This window comes from Musa acuminata, unplaced genomic scaffold (genome assembly GCF_036884655.1).
Source record: "Musa acuminata AAA Group cultivar baxijiao unplaced genomic scaffold, Cavendish_Baxijiao_AAA HiC_scaffold_429, whole genome shotgun sequence".
In the NCBI taxonomy this organism is placed as follows: domain Eukaryota; kingdom Viridiplantae; phylum Streptophyta; class Magnoliopsida; order Zingiberales; family Musaceae; genus Musa; species Musa acuminata.
The window spans coordinates 643,988-654,828 of record NW_027020676.1 but is presented as its reverse complement, the minus strand read 5'-3'; the positions used below and the strand labels follow the sequence as shown (position 1 = coordinate 654,828).

The 10,841-nt window shown below is 41.5% G+C and overlaps 2 protein-coding genes across 2 annotated transcripts; both read right to left on the bottom strand.

The window, feature by feature from the left end:
• Nucleotides 1-6,099: 6,099 nt before the first annotated feature.
• On the bottom strand, nt 6,100-9,179 carry LOC103973625 (large ribosomal subunit protein uL5m). The gene has a single exon (XM_065176258.1). The coding sequence runs from the start codon at nt 9,175-9,177 to the stop codon at nt 8,623-8,625; it is 555 nt and encodes a 184-aa protein (XP_065032330.1). The 5' UTR covers nt 9,178-9,179; the 3' UTR covers nt 6,100-8,622.
• Nucleotides 9,180-9,301: 122 nt separating this feature from the next.
• On the bottom strand, nt 9,302-10,323 carry LOC103973622 (ATP synthase subunit a). Its single transcript, XM_065176257.1, has one exon. The coding sequence runs from the start codon at nt 10,321-10,323 to the stop codon at nt 9,334-9,336; it is 990 nt and encodes a 329-aa protein (XP_065032329.1). The 3' UTR covers nt 9,302-9,333.
• Nucleotides 10,324-10,841: the final 518 nt, after the last annotated feature.

The window sequence follows — 10,841 nt, the reverse complement described above, 5'->3', positions numbered from 1 at the left end:
AAGGCATCTGTGCCAACAAGATCAATTAAGGCATCTGTGCCAACAAGCCACTACGTTCTTCTCGACATAAGTCTTCCACTGGCTTTCAGCACCTACCTTTCCGTCTGCATTTATTAGGAACGAAGTGCTCTTTAGATGGGGAGAATCCTTTGAAAGTTCCGACCGTCGGGTAAGTAAGAAAAGAACGAGCTCTATACTTATAGCTGCAAACGATGGGTACTAGCTGCAAACGATTATAGCTGCAACCGATGGGTACTGCTCGCTATCGATATTCCTATATGACAGATAAGGCAGCGAGTCCATTGTGCTTACGATCCAAACCTACTATTCTAATTCTCTCTCAAGTGCTCTATCTGAGCTAGGATAAGTAAATACCCAAATTCTTCGCAAGCAACTGCCAAAAGAAAGAGGGTTCAGCCACTTTAGCTGCTCTGCCCGGTATCAAAAGTGGAACTAGAATAGTTGTCTGGTCGGATAAAGGAAGGCTGTAAAGGATATTCCACTAATGCAGGCCTGACTCTCAGCTCCCAAGGTGGGAACACTTAACTCATGAAGACGTTGTGCTCGGGCCTCTCTTGGGTTTGATCTCCTCCAACCCCTTGAACAGGCGGTACCAAGCTCACTGAATTAAGTCTTTCATTACTAAATATAGGAGTGTTTATCGACCAACTACAGCAACAGAAAAAGGAGCTAACCGACTCACACTTATAGTTATCCGAAAGACGGTTCTGCAAGCCGGACTTAACGACGATCCGTTTTCTAGTTTCTGGATTTTCTCGAAAAACAAACGGCTCTTGCTCGAACTGGAAATTGCGTTCATAGTTGAAGCCATTCGGATTAGAGCTGTGGCACGAGAAGGCGGAAGGCCCTTGATCGAGACCTTTTTGGCGTGGAGTTGCTTAGTGTTAAGTGTATAGCAACAAAGAAATTACACAAGGCATTTCACACTCGCTTTTAGGAAGGAATAATAAAACCAAGCTATTCGCAGAACGAATGGAAAGTGTTTCATAAATGCTTTATGGAAAGAGTAATGTTTACAAGCTCGAGGAATCTCAGGGGCTACAGCGTTAAGAAGGCTTCGAAGGGAATCTTTCTTTCAATTCAAACCGTTAGACTATAACTAGTATGGAAAAGTGTTCTCCGTGGCGCATCGGTTTTTCCTAGACCAAAAATCCAAGACTGGCACCTACCTACTTTTCATATGCACCTGAAAACAGCAAATCATCTCTTTCTCGCCACAAAAAACTCATTTCGGCACATTCATCAAGCTTAGGAAAACTGTTAATTCATCCGATGATCCAAGCGGGGAATTCTATAGCTGTACACGAGGAAGCAGTCCCGTCCTCTCTTTATAGGATATTTGCCTTGTTAGGACAGCCAGAAATCAATCCCCTCTTCCTGTCGTCTTAGTTTACACTTAAAGAAGCAGACGGGCGTAGAAAATTGGGTAATATTTACTTAATGTTTCACGGCAGGGCAGCTAGTGGGTAGTTAGTTATGAGCAAGTGCAGTTATGATCTTTTGCTTATTCTAATCCTGATGAATATCCTTATTCAGATCTTTATCTTTCCACTCAAGCATTTGAAGAACCGATTGCGACTTACTTACTTGAGAAACCTTCGGATCCAGGAATGGAACCCAAAGAGCCAAGTAACTACTAGACGCCAAGCCTATATAAGTCGTTACTTGTCTGCTTGGCCAGGACTACCTAATCTGGATTCTAATTGAATACTATATGTTTAGTGGGTGCCGACATTCTTTCTTATATGTGGGTATCGGTACCCTTTCTTTTTCTTATAATGGAAGAGATACATATGATATAATTTGGAATAATCTATTCTATGAACATATTACATCTTTTTCTTATAATGGAGGAGATACATATGATATAATTTGGAATAATCTATAACATATTACATCTTAATTGAATCATTCATAGTGGCACAGTTATCTACAACAACATTCTTTCGCGCTTACGCTTACAAATGACATGAAAAGAGGGGGCCCGCTCTATTAGAATCGTTGTCATTTCTTACCCTTTCCTGTGGTTAATAGAAAGGCTGCTTAAGGTGTAGAAGTGCCTCTGCCCGAGTCAACAACATCTCATCTGCAACCGGCAGGCAACCAATGTAACTCAACGATCCTTAATGGGTCGGTACACAGTAAGATTGATTTGCAATGCCTCTTCCTCTTCAAGAAGTCCTTATCTGTCAAGCTAAAAAGCAGGCAGGCCATTAGCTCTGTTTCACATGGGTGGTTTTCAGTAGTACTATCTATAATACTTTAGTACTATCTATAATATACTTGTCACATATGAGTTTTCACGAGGAAATGGTGCTTCTGATGCATTTGAGCCTAATAACATAGTTGCTCTTTACCTGAGGGGCTGGAGAAGAAAGAATAGCACTTCGTTTTTTAAGACAGTAAATGGTTTCAATGGAATTGCTCTCTGTCTTGAACAAGTAAGACCATCCCTTTTGATTCAAAAAAAGGAGTTTCACGGTTACCACCTCTCTGCCCGACCGATTCAGTGGTGTATCCACGGCCTTCCTTGTTTGGCCCACCCGAATGGATTCTGGAAGAGCGGCGCAAGAAGACAAGACTCGCTTTCTCAGAGTTAGGGAATTTGTTCTTTTGTGAAGTAAGGAAGGGACGGATTAAAGAGCAATCATCCCTAAACTACATCTTCCTGCAATCATCCCTAAACTGCATCCTCCTCTGTAACCCTTAGTGGGCCAAGCAGTAAGTCAGTTCCTTACTCATAGTTTGGATCTGTTTTCATGCTTTTTCCTTTTCTCACTAAGTGTGCACATTTTCTATTTACATGCTTTCTATTTATGTGGCGCCTGCATCAATTTGTTTGTTTTTACTATGACCTGCATCAATTTGTTTTGACTCTTTAATAAAGCCTTCCCCGCCTTTCTTTATCGTAGGTGTGATGCAATGGAAGCCAAGCATATTCAAAAACGAATACTCAATAAAAGGACTTCAATCTAATTGATCGATTATTTACCTTCTGTCTTGTTAGTCGGGGTCAGCATTCCTACTTTGTTACTGTCGTCGAAACGGATTTCCTCACAATGATAATATGTTATTTAGAAAATCTTATGGTGTATGAGGTTCCATGCTTTAGTTAAGGGAAGCTACTGTTTGCCTGTGCCGGGTCGAAGTGGTGGCGACGTATCAAACTTTGGCATCAAGCACGGGTTACGAAAGCTAGGGGCGGTCGGGGCCTAATGAGCATGCACTCTTTTCTCGGTTACAGCGCTTGCTCACTTCCTTCTTTTGTTTATCTATCTGATCTTTCTTTTTCTTTTAAGGAGATATTTGCTTTTGATTAGAAAAGCTTATTGGATTTGCTTTTAAAAACTAAAGGACAGAGACAGCTGAATCCAACACTATGAATTAGGTTAGGACAGAGGCAGTGGCATAGACACCGTTATACAAGTTTCGTATGAGCCCTATAGCGTCAGTGAGTGCTTTTTTCAATTGAGTGCACCGCCCCGGAAGATCACTGACCGGCACGACTACGGAAACTGACTCTAAGGTCTAACAAAGGTGACTACAGAAAAGAAACTACTCTAAGGTCTAACAAAGGTGACTGCGGAAACGGACTCTAAGGTCTCACACCCAACTAATCACTCTGGAACTAGCTTGTTAACTTCTTCTCTTAACTCCACTAAATAAGGACTTAGCGCATAAGAAGCACCTCCTTCTATTTCCACTTCAACACAATAAACTATCTCTACTTTAGGACTTAGTTAGGGCTGCGGAATTAAGAAGAACCTCTCTGAAAGTTGAAGAATTAAGCTGCGCCTCAAAAGAAAGAAAGCAGAATCCCCTTTTTCTCATGCCCACTCTGCAGATGAGCTATAATTGGAGTTTACCAGAGCTGAAACAACGAGAAAGAGGCCTCAACCACCTTATTCAGCGCTAAAGGAAGCAGTTAGAGCAGAGCCAGATACAGCAGTAGATGAGAAGTCAGGTGTATAAATAAGTTCATCAGCTGCCCAACTTAGAATATGGTACTTCAGTACCGAGTAGTGAGTCGTCAATTGAAGCGCCGTGCATACTCATCTCTTTGGGGGCGAAGTCTAGATGTTGTGGTGAAGTCGGCAGCAGTAAATGGTTCAACAAGTATAGTGTGAGTTTCTATCTTATCAATATCAAGATTGGATTTCTACTGTGTCGATAAAGTCAAGCTGTGTTGGCAAAAGTAAGCTGATAAGCTGTTTCCAAGGAACAGTATAAAGGAAGCTAGAATCGACTCTCGAATCGAATGAATAGTGGAATTGCAGAATGGAATGATCCACTGCCGAAGCCTTAGCGACTTTGATCGGTGTTGGTGACTCGAATTGCCTTGCCTTATTTCCCTTACTAGAACAAAACCAGAAAACTGCCGACAAGCGTATACTACTGGACTTACCGCTTAAGAAGGCTATCACCCGAACGAAACTGGAATTGGAGAGCCAGATCCAGACTTGGAATCTACTCCGGCTGATGCTGACTCTGCCTTACGTTAGTCCTCCGCCTAGTCCTCTGGGGAGGAAAGTGACGTTCGACAAGCAACTGAATCCGCAGTTCGATAATCCGTAGTGCCAGGAAAGCAAAGAGATGAAAGCTGGATCATAAGCATGATAAAGTATTGTTCCAGAAGAAGAAATAGAAAGATCTGTTGCCGGAGTAAGGGCGCAAGTAAGCTGACGAACCCTATACTGAGCCTTACTCTTTTCTTGCATAGCGCTTGTTGAATAGAAAGAAGCAGCATAGTAGGTAGTTTGAGAACTTTATTGCCGAACGATAGACTCTCGTATAGAATTATTTCCCTTGTGAACTCCCGTTAGTTGAAGACAGGACAGGAATACTATGAATTATGTCGTTAGCTTACTGTTTCTCTTACGGAGGGGAGGGGTTCAGTCAATAAAAAGCTAGCCGGGCTAGGCTACGTAAGCACGTATAAGAGTCCAGTTTTAGGGAGCTCTTGTTGGGGGCTTAATGGAGTCATTTTCCATAATATGAGTTGACCCCGCGACTCGAAAGAAAGGCTCCGGTCTCTTGTTAAGGGAGTTCGGATAGCCCATGTAATGTAGCGGTTAATGCTTGATCGAGAGACTCCGCAGATAGACTAACTGTTTGACAAGGGACAACCCCAACTAGAACAAGTGCTCTAAGGCGTAAGTGAGTGACTCAAGCAACAAGTGCTCTAAGGCGTAAGTGAGTTATTAAAGCGCATCAGTGGCAGTTCCATTCTCAAGGGATTTTGGGTATTTCCTCAAATCTATACAAAGTGGCAACGTCTGCTTCTACAAGTTCCGAGTCAGGATCAGTTGAATCAGAGAATTGATCTTCATAAGGTCAAGAATAAGGATAAGGATCGCGCAAGCTTGAGTGGAGGGGGCTTAATATAGTTGCGAGTAACACATCCAGGAAAGTAGTACAACATTGTGAGATCGATTCTGAAAGTGACGTTCGAGGTTCAGTGGAAAGTGTAGTTTCAGTGAGCAACAGTAGGAGTTAGTTCATTAGTCGTAGCTTGGCCCCTGATTGAGAGTACTACGTGGTATTGGCTGTTTTCCTTAATCGATTATACTATTGCGGATCGCGGCCTGTTAGTGAGTCTTTAGAGTCAAGTAAGCAGGTAGAGCGGAGACAGCAGTAATAGGTGGAGCAGATCCAGCAGTCGCAGTCACAGATAGAGCACCAGAGTCAGCAGCAATTCTAGTCTACAAGATCATTAGCTAGATCAGGATAAAGATCATAAGTATTGTTCCCACCCTAGGTATGATATATATTGGTCAAAAAGGAGAGTAGATAGGTAACTTAACGAGTGGTGTCAAAGTCAAGTCTACCAGAGATAGAAGAGAGAGAGCAGTCTTTTTAAGGAACAGAACAGACAGCGCAAACAAATAGAGTAAGCAAAGAAGTCTGGTTACTATCTATTATCATATGCAAGTTCAGATTCTTTGAGAATTCATTCTAGTTAGTGTGAGTTATGCTGAAGTCCTAAGTTTTCACGTATGGGAAAGTGAAGCCCTAGCACCCAAAACAATAGTATAGTATTTGATTTCTCCCTATCTAAGCCTCTATCAACAAGGCCTAAAACTCATCTGCTTGTAAATTCATAGTGTAATATACTCAAAGGACTCGTTAATGGCAAACTGTTGGTTGTAAGAAAAATGCACTGATCAGGTGTTTGATCAAGTTGCATCCGTGTAAGAATCTGGAATACCTCTTCCAACCCGTCCCAGAATGGGCGTTATGGCAAAGAACAAGAAGAACAAAAAGGAAGGAATTTGTCCAATAGTCACAAATGGTGCCTCCACTGGTTTACATCCGATCCAACCTAGTATTAAGCGATCTGCCAAAAGCAACCAAAAGATTCCTTGGTGAATCGGGCGAAAACTGGAACTACGAATAAACATATTTTTCATAAAAGGTAAAGCCAACAGAGATATAAAAACTGGTGCTATTGCGGCTACACCTCCGGATTTGTCGGGTATACTGCGAAGAATGGCATGGATCGGTAGGAAATACCATTCCGGCACAATATGAGGCGGGGTGGACATCGGATTAGCAGGTATATAATTATCGGGATGCCCCAAAACATTAGGAGCATAAAAAATCCAAATGGAAGAAAAGATAGCAAAAGCTACCCGACCTACTAGATCCTTTACATAAAAATATGGGTAAGAAGTGATTTTATCCATCTCAGAATGTACACCCAATGGATTATTTGATCCATATTGATGCAATGCGGCCAGATGAAGAAGACTGGCGCCTACTAGAATAAGGGGGAGTAAATAATGGAGACTAAAAAAACGATTTAAGGTTGCATTGTCCACGGAGAAACCACCCCAAAGCCAAGTAACTATTGTATCTCCTACTACTGGTATGGCGCTAGCTAAGCTTGTAATTACTGTAGCTCCCCAAAAGCTCATCTGACCCCAAGGTGGTACGTATCCTATAAAAGCTGTAACAATCATTAATAGGAATATGACAACTCCGAGACACCGAACAAATTCCCTAGGACTGCAATAACTCGCATAATATAGACCACGAAAAATATGAAGGTGAACCACAATGAGAAACATACTTGCCCCATTAGCATGCATATAACGGAGCAACCAGCCACCTTCAACATCTCTCATAATGTGTTCTACGCTGTTGAAAGCTAGATCCACATGAGGTGTGTAATGCATAGCTAAAAAAACGCCAGTTACTATCTGAATCACTAAACAAATACCAGCTAACGGACCGAAACCCCACCAATAACTAATATTGCTCGGAGTTGGATAATTTATCAAATGCTGGTTAAGTGTGGAGGGTATGGGTTGTTTAAGAATAGAGAATCGTTGGTTCCTTAGAGTCATTTATCTTCTTTCGTGAAAACTCCTCTTCCCCTTATTTGATCTCTTTGCCTTGATATAGAAATGGGCTTCGCTGCGCCCTGAATCAGAAAAAAGCTGCCTGCATTAATCCAATTTGGGCGAGAAGGAGGCTGTGACTGGGCAACGGGCCAAGCAAAAGAAACGGAAACTTGATTGATTAAGGCTTCAAACGACTAGTCATTAAGAGAACCCTATGAAAGAAAAGCCTTGAATTAAGAAGTGCCCTACTACTTTGGAAAAGAACGTCGATTTCCATCTAAACTAAGAAAGAACTCAAAAAGAAAGAAAGACCAATGAACAAACCAAGCTACTACAGTATGTCATGTCCTATTACTTATGGAATTTCGACTCCTATTACTTGACGTATTTTGCTTGCCTTGTGGAGCTTTGGAAAGGAGAGAATCAGAAGTGTTGAAAGTGACTTGACTCTCGGATATACTATTATGGCTTTTTATTGGACGAGAGAGAGTCAATCAACTATCATATTGTAAAATGAGCGTAGGTTCTACCAACGAAACGAATAACATATTGGTCTTTCTCATTTGGAACCCTATTTGGTTGTGTTAGTAATGGGGCCCACTCCCAGACTCTGACTTAAATGGTGGGCTCAGCACGTAGGCGTGAACATGAACAAGAGTTCTCTGACAATGGAAAAAGAATTGTTAATAATGTCTTGGTGGTGCCATTCGTCACTTTAGATGTTGTTCACGGGGTGATCTTCTATCTTTCCAAGAGTACTACCCAGCTTGAAGTCTATGTCTGATTCGGTGGAGAGCCAATCGATTCCCGTGCTGTTATCATCTCTGCTGCGAGAGTTGGGATTACTCTATTAGGTCTTTTCGGTCAGGAGCCATATGGTAATGTACCTAAAACCCTTGCTTGTGTACCAGCTTCGGAGCTATAACCTTTGTTGTGCTACCAAGAGGATTTTGTAATGCCCATCAAAGGACCTCGAGATGCTAATCCACGAAAAACAATACGAGAAATGCGAAAGAACTTAACTACGGAACGAGGGCGACCCGTGGAAATACATCGGTTTCTTATTCGTGCAAAGGCACTATTTCTTGGCAACATGGACAACTTATAACGAAGCTTGTCCCGCATCTCATATGGAAGATCGGAATCCTTACTAAAGGCTTTATAAAGCTTTCGTCTCAATTCATATTTAGCCGCAAGCAATCTACGTTTGTGATCAAGTATATTTCGCTTCTCCGACATCTGACTTAGTCTCCCCTTAATCTTTTAGCAAAAAGCCGCTCCACAATGGTAAAGTCTCATCTTTTGTGTTGGCCGAAGTCACAATAGTCACATTGAACCCTTTAATATGCTCGAAGATCTCGAAATGCTCTTCTAGTTCCGGGGAGAATTCGAAAAACTCTGTTTCCATCGAGAATTGGATGGGGTTTTCCCGTATTTCGACCTTAGAATCTAATATAGACATTACCATCGAGATTCTGACCATCAAATGTGACATTCCAAGCCCTCGGAGAGCGCTTTGTCGTTCAAAGTAACTGACATATGCAGTGTCTTTTTCAGATCCCAAGAAAGTATTGGATCGAAACGACTTGACCTTTCCAGCTTGGAAATAAGGGCTCCTTTGTTTCTGTATGAATCTCTGACCGCACTCCATCTCCATAGCGAACTTAGAAAATGGAATAATGAAGGCAGCTGATGGTACTAATCTGATTTCAAACGATCCAGGAACTTCCATAACGTTGGCGTGATTCGGTTTGAGCAACGGATCCTGACGTGAGACATCTTCGTAATGAAAATGGAGTGGAAATATCATGATGAGTTGGCTTTTCCTATGTATTTTGGAGAATTAGCACTGTATACTATCCGCTTCCAAAAGGATAGTTGATAGCTCTCCAATCCAAGTAATGTAAATGAGCTGCAAAAGCATAGCAGTTGCCCGGCTCCTCATTTTGATTCAATTATGAAAGAACTAATATTGATGGAGATTTGTAGCATCATTCAAGTAAATACAGATTGAGATCGTAGAAACATGAGCTTGTAATATAGCTACACCTAATTCCGGACCGGTTAATGCAAGAACTATAAAGAAAGGACCAGGATCTCCTATGAAATAGAATACATTATTCAATAATAGTATAGTCCAAGCAGACCCACTTAAAATCTTCACTGAACTATGACCGGCCATCATATTAGCAAATAAACGTATTCCTGAGCTTAATGCACGAAAACAATGAGGGATTAGCTCAAGGAGTACTAAAAAAGGTGCTAACGGTAGTGGGACTCCTGCTGGTAATGAGAAGCTAAAAAAATGAAGCCCATGTCTTTGAAATCCAACGATCGTAATGCCTATAACAAGAGAAAATGATAGAGTCAAAGTAATGAGAAAATGACTTGTAACTGTGAAACTATAGGGTATCATACCCTGGGGATTACAAAATAACGAAAAAGTCAAAGTGACCGAGATGCAAGGGAAAAACTTTTGGTTCACATTTCGACCACCTATTTGTTCGTTTACTGGGTTAAGCACGAAATCATAAAGAAGCTCTACCAAGGATTGCCAAGCATTTGGCACTGACTTTCCCCCTCCCTTTTTCGTAACCAAAAAAAGCAGAAGTAGGACCAAACCGAGAGTGAGCAGCAGAGACAAGGATGGATTTGTGAATGAGAAATAATAGTTGCCCCCACGAATCAGAATTAATGGGTGAATGGTAAATTGCTCAAGTGGGCTTAAGCTGTTGCAGTCCTGTATCCTCATTTCCGCACTAAATCTTGTTATTTCCTTCAAATGGGGAAGAGAGTATATTTGCTCACTTTGTACTTCATCATTTTGATAGTGTATTTTATCCATTAGTAAGTCATTCTTATAGTCGATTTTTTCCATGAGTATTGTAGCGTCTATTTGCTTACTTTGTATTTCCTTGGTTTGATATATGTCACATCCCCAGAAGAACTCTTCCATTATTGAGAATTGCTATTCTTTTACTGCTCTGCTCCCGAAAAGTGAAAGGAGACAAATTGTTTGACTTGGCGTTGGGTTTTCCAACGAAAGTATGATGGGAGAATGGCATACAATACGCATTATTTTCCATAGCTTGAAGAAATAGTAGAAACACCCACACAATATAGAGGCGATCCATACTTGTACTGTTATTGGTATTCATGGCTAAAGGAGCGGTCGATGCAAATGGCTCTCCTCTCTTCGAGCCTCCATCTCTTCTTTACCTTTTCCATTTTGATGACGCACGTGCCCAGTCTAAACTACACTTCCCAAACCAACTAAACCGCCATGATCTATCAAAGGTGAAAGTTCTCGGGTCCAAGAAAATACTGGGAACATCCATTAACTTGTTGATTTTGTATGAGATGAGGGCCGGAGCTCGTATGTATACATGACCTATAACTTCTATGAGGCCTTGCACTAAGCACATACTCAGATAGGGTTGCGAAGTGCAAAGATCCGGTCTTTGACAACCCTCA

What these genes read in the sequence shown, in the direction of transcription:
- LOC103973622 (XM_065176257.1), bottom strand. Translation starts at nt 10,323, where the DNA reads ATGGAAGAGTTCTTCTGGGGATGTGACATATATCAAACCAAGGAAATA.
- LOC103973625 (XM_065176258.1), bottom strand. Translation starts at nt 9,177, where the DNA reads ATGATATTTCCACTCCATTTTCATTACGAAGATGTCTCACGTCAGGAT.